Source organism: Pelmatolapia mariae, linkage group LG9 (genome assembly GCF_036321145.2).
Source record: "Pelmatolapia mariae isolate MD_Pm_ZW linkage group LG9, Pm_UMD_F_2, whole genome shotgun sequence".
Classification (NCBI taxonomy): Eukaryota; Metazoa; Chordata; class Actinopteri; order Cichliformes; family Cichlidae; genus Pelmatolapia; species Pelmatolapia mariae.
Window position 1 is genome coordinate 8,055,025 of NC_086235.1, and position 21,323 is coordinate 8,076,347.

The window sequence follows — 21,323 nt, forward strand, 5'->3', positions numbered from 1 at the left end:
GGATATTTTACCAGACTCTATAATAATAAATATATTCCTAAAAAAATAATAGTGTTTCCCACAGAATTCCCAATGTATTAATGGAAGCAGTGGGGGCAGGACCACACATTCCTGTGCCAAACAAGCTTTCTTAAATACACAGTATATTGTATATACATAGTATATCGTCCCACAAATACTTGAAGAGCAAAAGTCAGCTGTCTTCTATCCAGTGGATTCACTCAAATGCCACCAATCTGAACACTAATAAGAAGGAATGATTACGTAAGCTTAAGTGAAAAGATGTTTGTGCGGCTTTTACTGCCATTGAAATTCTTTAATACTTGTCTTATTTTCAATCTAAAAGAACTTCTTTGACCTCTTTCGTTTTTAACTTTCTGCCATTTCTCACTTTGACTTGTGACTCTTTTATCGTCTCCATCCAGAACTTCTTAAACTGTTTCTGTTAAAGTTTGTGATCATTTGCACAGCGGCTGACGCCATTTGTCCGACCCTCTGTGATTTCCCTCAGTAGCATCAGTGAGCGGCTGGTTTATCCTCCTCTCACTGCCCCTGCAGAAACACACAGCATTAATAGATGAGCACCACAATCAGCACCACAGATGAGAACAGTAGCTGCTCAGTATCAAATGTCCTCACTGAGGCCTACTGAATGTGCCTGCCTCTGATGAGAGCTGTTTGAGAGGGTAAAAACAGACATGTGTCATCATTATGCTGATTCATTGAGTGCCCAGGTCCCGTGGCTGCAAAACAAGCCCAAATCATGAGCCCTCCACCACCCTGCTGACAGCTGGAATGAGGTGTTTGTGCTGAAGATGGTGTGTTTGGTTTTCTCCAAATGTGGTGCTCTGATTAGGAACAAACATCTCCACTTTGTTTTTGTCTGTCCAGGCAACTGCTGCTGCTGTCTGAAAACACTGATTTCATTGTTATTCCAGTTATCCAAATCTAAAAATCTGTGGACAAATATCACTGAAGCTTTAAAAAAATTGGGGCTATATATCTTTATATGCAGCACTGATGTTAGATTTCATGAAATTTACTAGTCAGGTTATTGGTTCAGTTCTAAAAGGCTCTAAAACCAGTCTGTTTTCTTTCAGGCACCCTCAGCAGGAACTGTACAGAGAGTGGCTGGTCCACCGTCTATCCCGACTACATCATCACCTGCACGAGCACCTTAGAGACCCCAGAGACAACCAAAAGGGCAAGTTTGACGTCTGTGGTGTGTTTACGTTTGTGCGCCTGTGAGCGCAGTTATGAGTTATATGAAGCACCACTGTGATTGGAGTTATGCTGCTTGTGAACAACTCTTTTAATCCTTTTCCAGCCTGAACCTTTTTAGCTGGTGAATTCATTCAGTTTTCTCATCCTCTCTCAGTCCAATCTCAGTTAATGTCTTTCTCTAGCAATTAGAGCCTTTACATGATAATATAACATAATATAGAAGAAGGACTGATTTTTTTTGTCTTTACAGGGTCTCAGGTCTGTTGTCTAATGAAGCTGAAGGCCTTAGACCCGTCGCTATTAATGCAAAATTGTCAGTATTGGTTTATCAGGGTTCTTGGATTCTCAGATGGGGTAGAAGATTAGTCAGAGCGGTTGCAAGGTGGTTAATTTGAAACGGCCTGGATGGTTAAAAACCATGTTAACTATAAAGAAAACATGAAAATATTAAATTACTCATGGATCAGATATCATTGATACACCACAGCTGTTGATTTATGATTTATTTACCTCAATGTATAGCTTTTATGTATCAACTACACGTGCATACACTTAATAATTTGTGGGAATATAACAACTTTTTTTATTCTTTTTCATCCTTTTTTAAATGTTCCCCTCAAAATGAATATCAAATTATAACCAAAAAGGTTAATGTGTGTGTTCATCAGTGTTTTTATAGGACATAATTGGGAAACATAGGAAGCATAAGTATAAAAAATAAATAAAAATCAGTTGTTGAAGCATCTTTTCACAGAAAAAAAAATTGTTTAGCTGCTTCTGATAAATGTAGCTTCTGGCTCTTTACTGTAGCAGTTCACGTGTTCATCTGACAAGCAAAAGGTCCTTGGTTTGATTCTGGGAGGAGACCCAAATGCTTCTGGAGTTGCATCAGGAAGGTCACTGTAAAAATCTGCCAAATCAAACATGCAAAGTTCTCTGCCGGGCTGACCTCTTTCAAATAAGGGAGCAGCTGAATGTAGCTTTAATCATAAGAGTTTAAAGTTTAGTTGGAATCCTTTGACGTGAATTTGTTTGAGGACACAGTGCAAGTGAAACTGCTGTGTACAGGTTTTAGCACCACCGTGATTTCCGTTTGGGTTCTGATCACAAAAAATGTATGTGCCACGTCCCACGCAGCACATGCTCAGCCTGTGGATGATGTTGGGAGAGTTCGTGGGCTGATTTGACCCACTTTAAAATGCTTGCATTGCAAGAGGAAGCAAACCAACCACAGAACAGTTGCAGATAAATCATTTTTACCGGATTTGATTGGGAAAAAGCTGAACTCAGACTAGTTTCAGTGTGCTGTTAGTTGGTTTGTTGGAGACGGGGAAGCTCTTTGTCCAGAGGCCTGTGCTGCTAAGCAGGATTTGAGGTTTAGTGAGCCACCCACAAAGGTGATGCAGCTGTTACCTGGGTAAATCTCCATGGTAACTAACCCATGGTTTATGTTAAAAATCAACACATACAAATCACTTTTCGTCTAAATGATGTCACCATTTTCAACATTATGATGAATAGACTAAAAAGCAATGATAAAAGAGCCCCCTGTGAGCTAAAATGTGTAGCGTAAATTATTTATAACTCACCTTCAGAATGATAAATGACTATGTTGTAGCCTGACAGCACTGTGGACGAGTTTGGGGAGACATCGTCTTAAGTAGTAGTTGTTATAACACCATTTCTGATGCTGCAGGCTTTCAGCCGGAGTTTTGTATGTAGCATGAATAAGTAAAAACCTACATACCCTCTGTAGCTCAAATCAAAGCTGTTTGTCTGCAAAACTAATCATTCATATTTGTTTTTAGTATTATAAAACACAGTTTAACTGTTGATTCTAAGCAGCCAGCTTCCACTTGCCTGACACTGGCCTCTATCTCTTTCTCTGTAACCAAAAGTTGTCAACAAGTACAGTGGAAAATAAGACAAATTACCACAACACAATCAGCATATTTTGCAGTATCAGGATCATTAAATCTGTGGTTTTATGTGGGCTGTTTCAGAGGAAATACAGCAAAAAGTAACAACATTCTGCACAGGCGTGTGGATGCGCAGCTTTGTGGAAAGATGCCTGCTGCTAATGTTTACTCTGCAAACTAAACTGATGATGGGAAGTGCCTCAGATTTCAAAAAACATTTTAAAACTCTTTAAGCAGGTCATTCAAGGTTTGATATGGCTCCTAAATAAAGAGTTTTTCTCCTGATGTCTACATTAGACAGAAAATGAATGGGCAAGAACAGTCTTAAAGTCTTTTTCATAGCCAGACTTATGTGCAAAGATGTGTGCAAAAAGAGGTTCTGGAGCTTCCAGTGAGACACTGAAAATCATTAAATCAGAACAGACTTTATTTAAGCAAAACAGAAGCAGTGCAGGAATCAGCAGCTTTATTTTATTTGAACTGAAATAATAAAAAAAAAACAGAGATCAAACCTCTCCACTCTGTGGTCTGATCTCAGCTCAGAGTTTTCTCAGATGCTCCAGCACAGCGGTGAAGAGAAGGGCTGATTTCATATCAGCTTCCTGTATGTGTGTTTGTTTATCTGCCCACAGATAAACGCACAGAGAGGACGGAAAGTTCACCAGGTGACACATCTGATCACTGGTCTCTGCTGCTCTTCGTGTCTCGCCTCAGATAACTCAGACCACCGTGAAGTCGCGGCCTGACTGTGCTGGTGTGCTTTTCTGTAATTAGGCGGAGCGGATGAGTGAGAATCTGTTGCAGCGTTTTGCTCAGTTTATCCAACTGACAAACAGAAATGACACAGCTGTACTCGCTTATCTATGCAGATACTTTGAGCTTTATTTGTGCATCTGATTGTTGTCCAGTTCAGTGCTCTGGCTTTCAGAGGAATTTAATTTGTGGTGCTAAGAAAATTAAACAAAAGATGCAAAGGTCACAAAGGTAACAGTTTTTTGGTTGCTTTTCAGATGACTCCATAAATCTTTCAGCTGATGATGAACACCACAAACGCATCATGTTTGGAGGTCAACATAATTACATAATAATAACATAACCAAACACAGAGAGGGTAGAAGTATTTTAAGCCTTGATTCTGTAGCTCTTCTTCTGCAATATGTAATATAATGAGTGTTACATTCTTTCTACTATAACTGCAAAAATGCTCGAATGTCGGGTCATAATTTTGTTACAGACTGAAGCATCAGTTGGACTGAGTGCTGTGAAATTTGGTTGAGATGTTCATTTCCCTACACAGCATCTTTAGTGATCCTCTAACCTTCCCCTTTGGTGGTGAAGCAGATCTAAAAACATGGCGAAAAAAATGTTTTTAAGGCACTCTGTGATCTTTAATTTTGAGTAACTCCCCAAAATCTTCTACAGATACTTCCCATCAGATGCTTTTAGGATAAAACGTTGAGGCATGTAGAAAACAGCAGACTGTGACAATTACCAGCAAACGTTTCTGTGTTGAATCGAAAAATAGAAGAAAGACAAAGAAGAAAGAAAACTCAAGGGTGACTCAGACTCTCAACCTCCTGCTTTGATGCTCGTGTCTTACATGCTTTGCTTACCATGCAGCAAAGCAGTTTACATGCACATAAATGACTTAACATGCCGCTTACATTGTGCTAGTCTATGTATGTGGAGGACTACGTTGCAACCAAATAAGCAGAAAGTTGAACAAAAAGTCAGATGCATTTAATTCCTTTGTTACAATCTGATCTGCACATCTCTTCCATGTTTGTCACTTTGTAAGAGAAACTCTGACTGGACCTTGATTCTCTGTGGAGGCAGTGGAAACCGCCGCCTGTCTGCGTCTGTTTTTGCTGCCATACCACAATCTGATTTAAGTGGAGGGATAATGTTACCTTTTCAACCATATTACCTGGATTAGTATGCAGTGTATTTATAGTTTAGTATGCAGTGGATAACAACTAGATTATTTCAGAAATAATCCTTCTTAATCTTATCCTGGCTCTCAGTTCGTCCGCTGTCTGAAACAAGCACTTTTAGCTGAAACATTTTAACCGAGACACTCAAAGAACTCTGAACAGAGATCTAATATGTAACAGAACAGACTGTGGTTGTCTCTTTTTTTAAAAGTCTCCTTTACCATTAAGCTAATTTTGTTCTGATTGGCTGGCCCGCGTAAAGAGAAGGTTTGTACAGCAGGAAGGTGGAGCGCCAGAGCTCACAGCCAGAGCTGTGTGCCTGAGATGGCCATGCAAAGTATACTCCCTCTCTATGGCTTCATACCGATACAGAGATATATGCATAGTTGGCTGGCCCTTTAAAAAAGTTACAGAGATGCAGGATAAAGCCTTCTGCCTTTAAATGCCTGAGGTCTTAAACTTCCTCATCATTTCCACTTAAGCTCCTCTTTAACATCAAGAAAGACTTTTTTCCTCTTTTCATAGGTATATGAAACTAATACAAGTGACCAGAGAACATAAGAAATCCACTGGATTCAGTCTTTTGCATGGCTCTGTTCTGTATCTGTTGTGGCTAGACACCAGCTTAAATTCCCAGCTCCTCCAACAGAGTTGCGGGGTTCACTTCCCGGTCTTGGCACACTGTGCTCTCTAATCTGGCCTCATCTGTTCCCATATCTGCTTCATCACAAGATGAAGGTAAGACTTCTCAAAATTCTCCCACCCCTTCAGCTGACTCAGAGGAGGATTAGGAACCTGAGTGACACAGGTGAGTATTTGAGCTGAATGCTGCAGGTGCTTGAGAAAAAAAAGGCTTTTCCTTTTCTCAGAGCGGTATGCCTGCTCTGCTATTTTTTTAATGGGCGTTTGAGTGTGTATGGGATGCGTGGGTGTTTTCTTGTTGCTCAGAGGAGTCCAGCGTGACGCCATGGAGCTTATTTTCTGACCTCACAGTTATTGCTTGTAATCACGGCTGCATTCCAGGACCCTTTCTTTATAATGAGCTTTAAACAAGCGAGTAACAACCAGGTTTAAGAGAATATCCGGGAACCATTATTGGGTCCACACTGTCCCTGAAATCATGCCACACACTTCCCTTGTTTTTTCACTACTTGCTATTAAAAGGAAGTAGATTTATTGTATGAATTAGGATGAAGTAAAAATATGTTTCTTTATTACATCTTGATGAATCGCAGAGTAAATTGTGAACAAACTGAAGAGGATGTCTACTTTTTGAGCGATGCATGCTGCCCATACTGGAATCAGTGATCTGCTGTACTCACCAAAGTTTTGGGTCACTCCTCATTCCTTTGATTTTTGGAAGGAACTGGAATATAGGTGCAAAAACAGAGTTTGTACAATTCTAAGATACTTGAATGTCAATATTTGGTACCTTCTTTATTCTTCAACGCAGCCCGAACTCTCTTAGTCAGCTTTCTCAGCTTTCTTGTAATTTCTTTAAGTAGTTTTCTGGAATAGTCTTGGGGAAACTCCAGTCTCTTCTTTAGATGTTGGCTGCCTTTTGTCCGATTCTGTTTTAATGATGTTGAGGTCCGGACTCTGGGGAGGACAATCCTTAAATAATGAGTGGTTTTTTTTAAGTTATGCTTTACTTCATTGACAGTATGTTTGGGATCTTTGTCATGCTGAAAAATTAAGCTGTTATGTGGGATAAAATCTGATGGTACTTTTCTGTCCTCATAATTGCATCAATTTTGAGAAGATCCCCAACATGCTGAATGAAATGTAGTTACAAACCATGACAGATCCTCTACCGTGTTTAAAGATGTCTGCAGACACTGTTTTACCTCTCTCCTCACCTCCATAGATATTTACGATTTAAAACCAAAACTTTAAATTTGGATTCCTCACTCCATAAGATCTGCTACCACTGATGCACAGTACATTTCTTGTATAATTTGCCATATCTCAGCTTTCCCCCTGTTTTCCTTCCTTAAGAATGGTTCTTGACAGCCACCCTTCCACTGAGTCCATTTCTGATTAAGCTCCAACAGTAGGTGGATCAACTTGAGGCATGCATCTCTCAGTTCCTGTACCAGGTCTTTGCTGTATATTTTCCTATTTGTTAAGGACATGACTTTCACATACTCTTCATCTGCTGTAGATAGTTTTTGAGGCGTACCACTTCTTTGTTTGCCCTCCACTTGTCCGGTTTCCAACTGTTTTGGAAGTACACATTGCATACCATGTTGCTAAGTTTTTTAATAATAGCTCTTTGGGAATCATTTTGTTTGTGTGGAAATCTATATTATGCCTGTCAAACTGTGCTAGTGACATTTTTCATAGATTCAACTAAAGAAATGGGAACAAAAGACATGTTTTTGTGAAGGGCTGTGAATGAGACAAACAGAGTGTAAAGAAACTGTTTGGGTCTGTGCTGAGTTGTCTGTTATGGGTAGACACAACAGTGGCTCATTCCCTAAGTGAGGTACCCTTTTATGCTTCGGTTATTCATAGGTCAGTGTTAAGTGGCCCAGCAGACAAAAAAACAAAAAAAAAAACCCAAAACATTCCTGTGAAAATGGTCACGGGCAAGGACTGGACTGAAAATGAGTGAAAAGGCAGCCAGTGTCCAAATAAAAGTTTGAGAGACCCTCAAATGTCACTCACAGGGCCTCAGTGTAATATCACGTTCTCTTGGGGTAATATTGCCCACTTCTGGTCAACATAATTATCACAATGAATAAAACATTAAGTGAGTTTTGTAAATTATTGACATTTTAAAAATCAGAAAGGAAGACATGCTGTCTGGCTAATGTCCGTTTACTGACTAGTGTGTGGTTTCACAGTCCTGTCTGTCAGCTGCCTGTCATAGCTGAAAACACAAAGATGATAGGGCTGTTCGATATAACGATATATATCGGATGACGATATAAAAAAGTCTATCGTTTCATTTTACACTATTGTTTGTTTCGTGGTGTCGCAATATAAACTGTTTACGGCAATATTTTTTCAGCGTTTTGACGGTCACAGTAGTGGCTATATTAATTTCTTAAAGTTCTCTCTTTCTGTTATATTTAATATAACCACACTACAGATGGATAGGTGACTGTTTTTATGCGTTGTCGTTAGCAACAACGACGGTAAAACCATCACGTGTCCGCTTGTTTATTTTCCACATAAGCCTTTCACAATAAAGCTCAAGATCCTGTTGAGACTTTTCAAAATAAACTGAATTACGTGAAAGAGTATGCAGATTTTTTATGGATGAGAAGCAAAAAAGAGCCACCAGGTGCTAAAAAACAAACCTTAGACTCAAACGTTAGAACAGGCTTTTCCCCGCAGCACACTGTGTAATAAATACTCATAAAGAAAACGGCGGCCGTTACAACTTATGTCTAAAAATGTATAGTTTCATGCATCGGTTAAAACACTGGACTCCAAGTACACGACGCCCAGCTGGAAACACTTCACGCAAGTCGAGCTGCCCGAGAATTTACAGAAAATGTTAAATTTTGTGATTTATATCGTTATCGGGACGATAGATGTCTTATATCGGGATATGAGATTTTGGTCACATCGCACAGCCCTACGAGATGGTGACCACAAAAATGCTGAGCTGAAGGCTTTGAAGCAGAACTTCACAATCCACGGGATGATGTCCTGTTGTCCAAAGTCATCTGAAAAAACAACATGTCATAACAATCTTTGCTAATGGATAGAAAATCTATAATAAGAACAGAATATGTTCTGGACATGCAGACTAGCTCAAACCCTTCATTCTCAGGCACGTCTCTATTGAACTGCCAAAGTTTCAACACTGTCTAATAATATAACAAATAATGTTGTGGAAAGTAATATAACAAACACAGAAATATGAAAGTGTGTACCTGGATAAGATCAGAATATATCTCGTTCAGGCAGGTTGGCGCCGTCTCAGGCACATCTCTCATCTCATGAACTGGCAAAGTTTCGACATTGGCTATAAAATATAACGTATAATATTATCATTATGCCCAATAATAAAACACACTAATGTGAAGATGTGCATCTGGAATAATATAACAAATAAAATAATATGTAAATGTGTACCTGGATAAAGTCAGACTACGATATTTGGCTCATTATGGGCAGCTCGCTACAGAAGCTCAGAATAGCTTAGCGAGTGTATTATTCTGTTATATAGATTTGTTAGCACTTTAAAAGCTCAGCTGTCCACTTAAACTCTTGTTACTAACAGTTAAATCATTTACAGTGTCATATAGCGGACACATGCATTACTGTACATTAGTTGTGCCCATAACACACATCTCTCTCATGAACTGACTTTTGTCCACCATCTCTGAGAGAGGGCGCCATTGAGCCAATACACTGTCACACATACACGGATAACAAATTGTGTTTATCATGACAAGTGGAATCACATACAACATAAATACTGTTACATTTATATAACTCTATAAACAGCTAGTAAATACTGTGTATTGCACACAGGGATGGCCTGAAACAATAATTCAAAATGGGAATGTAGCTCCATCCCAGGCCGCTCTGTTAATCCAAACCAACAGCCAGGCTGTATCAGATTTTCGAATTATGACTATTGTGGCCACAGTCCATATAGAGATTTAGAAGAAAAGAACAAGAGTGACATTAGTCATTTATTAGCAAATACATTACAACTGCACTATTACAGCTGGGATAAGTCCCTATAATGGATGGATGGATGGATGGATGGATATCTAAAGGGAGCCAGAGTCACTATACATAACCACATGTATGTGTTATTGACTTAACATTAAAATTTTATGTACATACAGTGAGACTCTTTATACTGGGATGAAAATTGTGCCAGTTCCATATCAGCTTACCTAAACATAAAGCTTCCAAAGTGTGCTATAACCATGGATTTACTTTCAAAAACTCACCATTCAAAGCATATACAAATGTACAAGGCCAAGCACAAAAAAAGCAGCTTAGGCTCCAGTCACACAGGCCGAGAGACTGATCCATCTGGAAACCACTAGTCACAAGGGAAAGACGCATATTCCCCAATCAGTGGTGAGTGGTTGTTAAGGTTTGCTGTCAGTCACTGTGCAGTCAACTACTAAAGCCCCAGTCCCTGAAGCCTAGAGACCAGTTGGTGATCCCTTGGCAACCAGGAACCCTGGTTGTAGGAGAAAATTGTGTATTCCACAACCACTTGGCAAATAGTTGCAGGAGGTTGCTGGCAGTTGCTAACTGTTGCAACATGTTTTCCCCTACCTGTCCAGGCCTGTTTCACTCAGATCTTACTCTTAAATAAAGAAACACAAAGATATCGCAGTTTGAAATGAATATCTTTATGTCAAGTGTCATAGAAAAACATGAAAGTGCACTCTCTACTAAATCATTGCACATTACACTGCGTCCTCTGCCTTGCAGAGAAAAAAGAGGTGTCCTTGTGGGTCTATGGGATGCAAGCATAAAGCATAAAGTTTGTAGGGGCCAGTTGTGATGTTTTCTGTCACGTGCTGTTGACTAATCCCAAAGGTCAACAGAGCAGAAATGCTCCTCGGGCCACCAGAAAATATCTGGTACAGCTGTAAACATTGTTTGGATGACTGCTATGAAGTTGTAACTGATGTTTGTACAACTTGTTTCAAACTTGTTTTAAAGAGAGTTTAAGTGGGGTGATGTAAATCACAAGGCTATGAAGTCACAGTTTAGATTTGTTTTTTCTCTTGCTGTTTGTTCAGGTTTAGGGACTAATCGCTTCGGTTTAAGAGTAAGACTTACCCTGTAATCCAGTTTGATGCTCTGATCAATGTCTGATCAATAATAAAGCCCTTATTAAACATTTCCTTTTCCTTCTATCTATCTATCTATCTATCTGTCTGTCTGTCTGTCTGTCTGTCTGTCTGTCTGTCTGTCTGTCTGTCTGTCTATTTACACGATTTAAGTAGCTATTTACTGAAGCTTGAGTAATATCGAGTTTGTCTCAGGGGACAACCCCTTTTTTGGTCCTCTTGCTGTTTTCACATTTCAGTTTCTAGTAATAAGTTGAAGGTTCTGGATTAACTCTTGTCTGTTATTCTAAGTCATATTTTCCTCAACATTTCCCATATTTCCAATTTCCATGTGGCTCCCTCTGACTTGTTTCAAAGACTCAGAAAATGTGTTTTCTTTTGTTTCGCGTGTTAGTTTTGCTTCCTGCCTGTCTCCCCTAATTATCCTGATTGTCTTCATTTCTCCTGTTGGCCTATCCCTCTGTATATAAATGTTTTTCTTCCACTTAGTCTTTGTCACAGTGCCTGTTATGTTTCTTTGCACACCATATCCCCTCTCTGCAGCTTTCCTTATCTCCTGTGTTATTGAATTTCTGTCAGCATCTTTGGACTATACTTCTGCCTCCAACCTCATGCATTTGGTTTCAAACCACCACAGTCCATTACAAGACACAACTGGTTATGCATTAGCCATTGCTCTTGTGAAGTCTCATGAAAAAATGACAAAATCAACACTGAAAGCCCCAAATCAACTTTTACCGCCCCTCGCTGTGATGCTGTTATATGCCATGTATGAGAAAAAAATTTAAGTTAGTGCAAAAAGGCATTTAGCATCTAGAATACAGATATGAACCATCTGGCTGGGGGCCAGACTCAGCCCAGCAAAGACTCCAATCAGTTAAAAGTTTTAACTGCTGATTGATAAAGACTGTGCCTCACCCCTATTTGCCATTAATACTACACCAGATTAATGAATTTGTTAAATACACAATTAAATGACATTAAAGTTCCTGTTTTTTTTCACTATCTACTATAGAAATATGTGTTTTTGTTTGTTTTTTCAGTGAGTTCACACTCTAAAAAATGATATGATAAAAAAACAGCCCAACTTTATATTTTATAATCACAGGACAGTGTGTATTCTGAACCGAATGAACTTGCAGAACGTTTCCTGTAACTTTACACATTTTTCATGTAGTTTGATTGGTCCAGCTCACATGAGGTCACAGTGGGATGTTTGTGGCCCAAGATGTAAAATGTGTTTGACACCCACGAACATCCATCCATCCTTGCTGAACATTTAAAAAGCCACCTTTCCTTTAAATGTCACATAAATGTCACATTCTTGTATGACTCTTTACACATTATTTTTCGAGTTTCTGGCGTGTTATTTTTGTAAACTTTGGACTGGAGTTTTTATAGTAAGAATCTTTGCTGCTTCTTTGATAACAGGACATGCACCTTATGTAATCTCGTTTTTACGATAATTTAGGCAGCAATTTTTTTATCTGGATGTGTAATACGCGAATGTATCTGAAAATCTGAATTCAAGCGAATGTAGCTTGAATTCAGATGAACCACAACACCGATGACCTTAAATGATTAGTTTCCCTGTGTGAGAGCTGAACATGCTTCTGATTTCATGCAGTATATTGATTTGCCATTCAATGCAAAACTACTGCTCATCACTTATTGTTGCACTTGGTCCAGGTTAAGGTCATTTCTATGTATCACTGAAAACTTCCAGACACTGTCAGGGTTTGATATGAAATATGAATTTATGGCAGTTTTACAAGGCTACAAGTCCAATATTATTACTAATAAAAGCTGGAAATTTCTTCCAGTTTGTTTAATGTCATTTTCTGAGCATTAATACAGCCAGATGTAGGCAGATGTCCACATTTTCTCATTTGATGTGCCATTTATTACCACCACCGTCATCAGAGTTTATATTACCACCAAACAAAACCACGCCATTCTCAAAACATACCATTAACTCAGCAAATATTGTTTATCATGAAGTATTTTGGATATTTTTTATGCATATCAAAATATTTTTGTCACAAATCCTTTTGACTATAATAATCCTGTAGTGAAAGCCCTGGTTGTAAGAGGGACCGTGGGATGGCATTAGTCTCTGATTTGATGAGTCAGAGCCTCCATGTTGCTTCCTGTTGAAAGCGTGTTCTTCCTCACTACTGTCACCAAGGGCTGTTCTGATACTTGGAGTTCTCTCTGTAATATTGTACCACCTTTAATTTACTATACAATAGTCCCTTGCTTGTTGAGACCTTGTGCTACATAAATAAAACTAAAATGAATTTGAACTTGATAGTTATGTTGAAGTTATCTGGGTGCTGTTCCAGATCTTTCTGTCTCACTTTAACCTCCAGAGATAAACCACAAGTGCACATTCACACACAGACGTGAACAGTTGGCTTAATTGTGATCCTGTCCAGAGCCTCAGGTGTAGCTTTTTGCTTTTTAGTAAAGCTTTTCTTCGTTTCCTGTGGGAGAGATGAAGGTTTTCCATCTGGAAAACATTCTGCTGAAGCCAGACGACACCACTGGCACTGAGCTCACACCGACTGCAGAGACATCCTCGCACTCATAGCATACAGGTGATAAAACGACTGCCTTCATCCTTGTCTGGATGTCTCAGCGTTAAACCTGCGGTTTTAAGTTTTTATTAGTCCATCCCTCTTCTGGGTTTTCATTGGCTTCTGTATACATTGCTTAGTCAGTATTTAGTTTTCTGTTAATAATACTAGTTGTTTCCCCTTGTGTGTATGAGCCTTGTTATTTGTGACTTCAGTTCTTAGCTTTAGTTTCTGATGACTTTAGGTTTATATTTAGTGATTTCACCAGTGTTTCCATTCAGTTCCTTCTAACAGTCTCATCTTTGTCTTTATGTCTTTCAAAGTAGCTTTGTGTTTCTTAGTTCTGTGGTTTCTAGTATTCCTGAAAATCTCCTGACTTCAATCTCTTTTTTTTGGACTTTTGGTTTCAACACCATTAACAGTTCAGCTTATGTTCACTTCTGTCTCCTGCGTCCTGCATTTGGGCTCCAAGCAATCCACGATCCTGTGTGTGACAGCAGTCCACGACACACAGACTTTTATACAACTTAACCAGAGGAGTCGCTCTCTTCAGGCGTGTAGAAAAAATATTAGTTTAACTCACATCCACATTGGTTTCACTTATCCATGCTAATGATTTATTTAGAAAATTAGGGTTCTTGTCTTGAGTGCAATCACAGAAAAGGATCAGTTATTTCCTTCAGACTTGGTTGTTTCCAGTTTTCAGTCGCATTTTAGATTTGGGAAACAAAACTTCTTGAACTAGTTTCAGAAAGGATTGCGGTTTGGGTTTTCCCAACGGGCTTTAGAAAGCTTGTGCACTACAGTGGCTTTCCGATAGAAAGAATTGGAGACAGTGAAGCCTCTCCTTTGACCATGTCTTCTTCTTGAGTTAAAACAACATGAATGATCAGTTGCAGGGACGACCTTGGCGCACTGACATTTTCATGATGTTGTAGGAACAACACCAACACGGTGATATCATCTCATATTTAATGTGGTGGCTCTGAGAGCCCAGTGACAGGGAAAGAAGAAAAACAACAGTTCTGTGATATAGATTTGTTTTATGACTTTTTCTTCTGTTTGTAATTTATGTGCCTTAAATATCGCATAATCCTCTGTGCCTCAAACAAAGAGAGAATCTTATATATGAAACATCTCACTGGTGAAGCTGATAAATGACCGAGACTATTGTCTGTAAGAAATCAGAAGCCAAATATGTGTGGAAACAGAGTTTTAATCTCAGCAACGAGGTGTAATTTATAAGCTCATCATGCATTTCTCTCTTTGTAATTAAAAAATAACTTTTGACCAAAGGAGTCTGTGCATTGATTTCCTCTTAAAATGCAGCAATTAGATGGAAAAATAACACAAATATAGTAAAAAATAAAAGCCTTAAAATTGAGTTATGTTGGGCCACTGCAGCCTCTCTAATCAGTAATCAACACAGAGCTGCCAGGGTTCAAAACAGACTTTGAGATGAAAAACATTTCACTGCTCAAAGTCTGCATAACGGTTTCACTTTGTCAAAGAGCATGCATCCTGTTTCTGTCATGAAAGTGAAGAACGCTGTTTTGTTCTCATCTTTGCGACCAAAGAAATTATTCACACAGAACAACTTCTCCAACTTTATTTATCTGCCAGATTAACAAAGAGAGAATGCCGACATAATTATGATTTGTATCATATGCAGCTTACTGAGAATTCATTACTGTCTGGTGATATAACTATACTTAGGCTTGTCCATCATAAAGGCTCAGTCCTAGGTTTAAGATGTGAGTAAGCTGTATGTCATTAGCTGTTAGAAGTTTTCATACCTCATATTTATTAGTTGGTAGTGTTTTGTGTGTCCAGTTGAGAGCCTTGTCTTTGATTGTTCAATGCTTTTTTGTTTAAATACATCATTTAGAAGTTATTTCTGAAATCAAACAACTAATTGAGCTAACTGAGATTAAACAGGAATATTTTTAGCCTAAATTACGTTTAATGAACCGGGAAGAGGTCTCTGTCCTGCAGTTTTGATTGAACCTCCTAGAACCTGTCGTCCACATATGTGGACATCACATTTTGGGTTGTCTAGAAGAAAAATACTAAATTTTGCTCTACAAGGGCCTGATATCCACTTACGAGGACATTATACAGCCACTGTTCTATTGAATTTTAAACGAATATCCTCATATGTGCATCTCATTTTTGTCAGAAACAAAAATCAGGGGAAAAAAATGTAGCAATTCTTTGTTTTTACATTCATCAGGTCCCAATTTGCCCAAATATCAAAGAGAAATTAAAAATGCATGCCATGGAAGAGTTCGGGTCTTAGGAGGTTAAAACTCTACAGGAGCAGAAGTCCTGTAGATTTAATCTTTAACCATGGCCATGAAGATACCCAGCCTAAAGTTCAGCATTGTTTTAATCCTCCAGTGTCAGACAGGAGGCAGAAATGGAGAGCGAATGAGCCAGAGTTTATGGATGGAGATGATGCATTTGGACATAGAAGGCAGTGCGGCTGCAGCAGACCAGAGCCAGCAGGTCATCAGCTCCTAGCCAGAAGGCCTGAGAATCGTACTGAGGAATGAGACACTGATGCCAGGCTGCGACCGTCTGTGTATGCTCAGTTATTTGTCTCTGTGTGCGAATATTTACAGTGGACAGACAGGGACTGAAACTCTAAAAGTAGATACGCCACAATGGAAAAAGTCTCACGCGTTCATATATTTTATCTGCGTCACCTCAAAGCCTGCAGAACAGTTTCACTAAAATGTAAATATTGAACATTACAAAGAAATTTAAGCTCTCTTTTAGGAGTCATTAGACTGAAGTAAATTATCACAATAGTTCAAATATGGATGACCATCGATTATCAAGATTATCCAAATAAGGTAGTGAACAAACTTTGTCAGAATAATGGGAAATCTCTGGACCAAAGATGGAAAAGATTTAAGGGGAGGACGTGATAGATCATTAGGCGGTGAATATTGTGTGAAAAATAACAAGTGAGTACGTAATTAAGCAATGAAAAAGAAAAATGAAAGATAAGAAATAAGTGGAAATGGAAAGAGTGAGTGATTGCCAAAGATAAAATAGACAAACTGATAAAACAAAATTTGGAAAGAAGAACAGAAAGAACATGAAAGTCTCCAAAAATGGAAATCGTGAAAAATACAAATGTTTCAAAATGATAACTTCCACATACTTCCCGTACTTCAGGAAATCCATCTATGTGAGGACTTTAGACCTTAAAGAGGAGACATTTTCTCTATTTTGCCTGAAACCCCGTCCTCCGGGTGCTGTTAGCCACATTTCCTGCTAAACTAGCATGTTTTATCAGTGATTTATGTTTGTCTTACCTCCTCAGACATACTGGGTTTGTAAGCCCAATGTACGTCACAATGCTTCAATAAACACACCAACACACCAAAACAAGACATTGAGTTGTTTACTGGACAGGCGTCAGGTAAAAACTAAAAGTGTTTTTATGTAATATTTGTACAACTCTATGTAAACTGACTGGCCTGTAGACCTGATCAAGACAACCTGCTGAAGTTTAAACCGAGCATGACAATGGGGAAGGAAGGTCAATTAAGTGACTTTGGATGTAACACGGATGTTGGTGCCAGATGGGCTGGTCTTCTATTTCAGAAGCCGCTGATCTAATGGGATTTTCCCACACAACCATCTCTGTGGACCTTTTCTCAAAAAGGAGAAAATATCCAGTGAGTGAAAGTTTTCTGGGCAAAGATGATGTGTTCATGTCAGAGGTCAGAGAAGAAAGGCCTGACTTCTTTGTGCTGATCAGAAGGCAACAGTTACAGTCAAGATATGCAGAAAAGCATCTCTGAAGACAGATTAAACCAACATATTGAACCTTGAAGCAGCAGCAGAGGAGCACATCGGGTACCACTCCTGTCAGCTAAGAACGGGAAGCTGAGGTTAGAATTCACACAGGTTCACAGAAATTGTACAATTGTAAGATAGTTCAGGCACCTGATTTGGATGACTCCTGGGTGCCCACTTCCAGGAAGAGAGAAAGGACCTCCTGGATATATAAATATATCTCAGCTAACTTGGGAATGCCTGAGTGTCCCTATGGGAAGAGGGAGTTCTGGGTTTCTCTACTGTCAGTGGTAGAAGATGGATGGATGGATGGATGGATGAATGGATGGATGGATGGATGGATGGATGGATGGATGGATGGATGGATGGATGGATGGATGGATGGATGGATGGAGAAGGGTGTCCACCCTTAGCATTGTGAAGCGATGTTAACCTAAGAAAGAGGTCAGTGAGTATATTTTATATAGGCTAGATGTAGATGTGTAATGTGTATATCTGGTTAATTGCCAGATGGTGTGTCAGAGGTGGGGAATGTTGTTTATACATGATGAGATAGCAACGAACACCAGGCACTGACTAACCCACACATTGTGAGCAGCATTAATGCTCTGCGGGTGTGTGTTGGCCAGAGTCAGAGGAGAGGTTTGAACTGTTTTGAGAAGGAACAGATCCTCATTCTTATCCCGACCCTCCCCTTATTGTGAAAGAGCATCTCCACTCTGGACAAAGAAGCAGTGGGCATAATGAGTGCCGTGTTTCATCAGTGTATCATCACCGCTTCGTGGTGTGGGAAAAATTTCCTGGACAGTTATTTCTCTCCCACTTTTTCCTCCTCTGTGATCAGATTGTATTTATAAAAGGAAATACCCTTGTGCAAGTTAAGAAATCCTCAGTGGCCATTTATCCTTTTTCGGTCGAACTATTTTGGGATTTTACTGGGGACTAGAGAATTCTTCTTTACTTATTCACTATAAAACCCAAAACATTGATGAACTCAGAAGCACGAGTACAATAAAAGTCAATATCTGTCCCTGCAGTTACAGCCTACATACGTGTACTGGACCTCAAGGTAACTATGTGTACCTTTATGTGGACCAAAGGAGTAAAAGGTGCATATTTGTACCACTTCTTCTAAATTTAGAGGTGCCTAGAAAAAGAAAGTAATAGATTCATGGCAGAAGAATAGGACACACGTAGACGGTATAGTAGATTATATAATCAGGTTTCAAAGGGGAACAAGCTATTTTGTTTAAAGATCATGTTTGAATATGAAACACATTCCCACTGCTGAAGTTTCAGCAGTTCTATAAAGTGCGCGTCACCATCCAGAAGATGCCTTTTTGGTGTTTAGACTGCTTGAATTTAAAAATGCATGCACGAAGATGTCACCCCAATTTTTTGTAGTTCATAAATGTACTTTTATACAAATATTTTAATTGGCAAAATAAATAATCGTGGACTTGAAGGGTGAAATGGCACGGGATTAAATGCAAACACCTAATAAAAAATAGGAAGGAATACATTTAAACCAGCAGAAACATAAAAAATCTATTGAAACGCTCTTTTTCAGTGAAATGTTGAGATCACACCGATAAATCCATAAAGATCGCAGCACAGGAATAAACCTCGATACCTATCAGGATTTCAACTTTAGAGTAAGGCTGTCACATGATTGTAGAGAGGAATAATTAAAGTAAATATGTATGTCATGCATTAAAAAAAGGAATCCTGTGGTCCTCTCCAGGAGAGTGTCTTATATCTTCAGTTTTTACTCCTCTGAACATATAAAAGGTTTGAGGCAAAAATTTGTGGGTTTTTCAAGGTGATGAAATTGTTCCTCAGGTGTCTGAGAATGCTTGTTTCCTATTGGCTATGCGTGTTTATTTTCTCAGGTTGGAATTTGAATAAATAAACAAATCAAATTTAAAGGTTTTTCTTTTTATGGAGAGTAAATAAAGAATCATACAGCAGCGCCACTTGCGGTCAATTTTCCTGACAGAAGAATAAGAAGTCTAGTTTGAGTCTAATTAGATCCTTTACAGATATATTTATTTCAATTCATTTTACTCAGCAGCCATTAAAGCCAAACAATGTCATTAAAATGTATCATTTACATGAACATTTGAGGTGCTCACAGGATCCACTGTTACATTATGATGCATAGTGTACACTCAGGATGGGGACCCAGCTGTGCTTCACAATCGATGTGACAGCGGCTCCATTATTTATGATTCGATAAGCAGGAAAATAATAATAATTCTGTTTTGTGTGTGTCTGCAGCTGGTCTTCTACAAGGCGGTGCAGATTCTGTCCAATCTGGGCCACAGCCTGTCAATCATCACTCTGCTAACCAGCACCATCATCATCTGCTTGTTCAGGTAAAAACACACTCACTGACCACAGCTCACAGAAGCACTAAGATTTCAGTTTAATTCATGGTCACCAAAATTACAAGTCATCTCAAGGCACTTTATACTATAAAGACACACAACACTGACAGAACGTTAATGACCACATAGTTACAGTGGGGGGGAAAAATCCCCATAACAGGGAGAAATCATCCAAAAAGCACATGTTCAGAGACCACAGCACTGTCACCACTTGTTTGATGAATGGGAAAGTGGAGGAAAGAGAAGCATAAAGGAAGCTGTGGAGTCACAGACATTCAGGAAGTGCAAATATTGAGCTGCGTAGAGTTTTGTCTGCAGTGTTGGGAAGGTTACTTTTAAAATGTATTCCATTACAGAATACTGAATACATGCCCCAAAATGTATTCTGTAACGTATTCCGTTACGTTACTCAATGAGGGTAACGTATTCTGAATACTTTGAATTACTTAATATATTATCATGCTGTTTACAACTACAAACTACGTGAATGTACTATTGCTGTGATTTATTACTGTTACTGAAGGTCCGCGGCTCTGAAACGTAGTAAAGGGACCTCTGGTTAATACGGTGAGTTCCGTGTCGGGCTGGTAGCCGAAAACTAGCTTTACTTTGTTGTCTGGGTCAACTTTGCTTGCGGGAGACAGAGAGAGGCGCTGAAAGGCTGCTCCAACGGAACTTATTTTTTTCTGGAGGAAAACACAAACACAGCGTACAGTCGAGTCTTAATAGCTTACTTACAAATGGGCTCGTCAGGCACTCTTCTTGGCTGCAGTGGTTATTATTATATTTACATGCTTCCAGCTCCCGTTTTTGCTCCGTGACAGCTCGGACTTTTCCTTTCTCTCCCTCCCTCGCTCACAGACACATAACGGGTATGGCAGTCCATTCTCGCTGCAGCACGGACTACACTGCCCATGAGGCTACATTCTTTAGAGCTATACCTGTAGCATTCTGCCTTTTATCTTAGCACAACAACAACAAAAAAGCGCTCTCTCACCCAGGAAACACGCAGAGAGAGAGAGCGTCACCCTGTAACCATGGAAGCCTGGAACAACAGAACATAGCTGTCAAACAAACCCAAACAGTCCTGACCCGCGACAATATGAAAGTGGGAAGTACCGCCGTGTAATCCATTTATTTCAACAAAGTAAGTGTATTCTGAATACCACCTTTTTAAATGGTAACTGTAACGGAATACAGTTACTCATATTTTGTATTCTAAATACGTAACGGCGGTACATGTATTCCGTTACTCCCCAACAGTGTTCGTCTGATGCAGTAAAAGTAGAAATAAAAACTATGAAAGCACCTCACCACACACAAAACTGTATTATTGTCCAAAATTCAAAAGTAAAATGCTTCTGCTGCAGATGTTTAAGATGAGCTCAGTTTAAGTATTCTTATATAAATATGTAATAATATTAAATATTTAATAATACAGCTATTAAAAAGCTACTGCTAAAAAACATCTTCTGTAACTACAAAAACTGTAACTCTTTTACTTTACACATGATTATTCTGATAATTACTTGCTAACATGAGCTCTTTTTCCACCTAAAGCACAGATCCTATCTGATCCTAGAACACTGAAAGTAGAACCGCAGACGACTTGTCTAGTGTGCTGCTCTCCCATCAAAGACGAGACGATAATCCCCAATATGCATGTTCAAACAACCAG

General features: G+C 39.1%; 1 protein-coding gene across 2 annotated transcripts in view; it reads left to right on the forward strand.

Annotated features, from left to right (window-relative positions):
* Positions 1-21,323, forward strand: part of LOC134634039 (vasoactive intestinal polypeptide receptor 2-like) — a 48,000-nt gene that overhangs the window by 13,891 nt on the left and 12,786 nt on the right. For both annotated transcript variants that reach the window (XM_063483071.1, XM_063483070.1), the window contains exons 4-5: positions 1,101-1,204; positions 19,536-19,633. In XM_063483071.1, the coding sequence (XP_063339141.1) occupies positions 1,101-1,204; positions 19,536-19,633 (202 nt within the window). The remainder of the gene's footprint in view (positions 1-1,100; positions 1,205-19,535; positions 19,634-21,323) is intronic.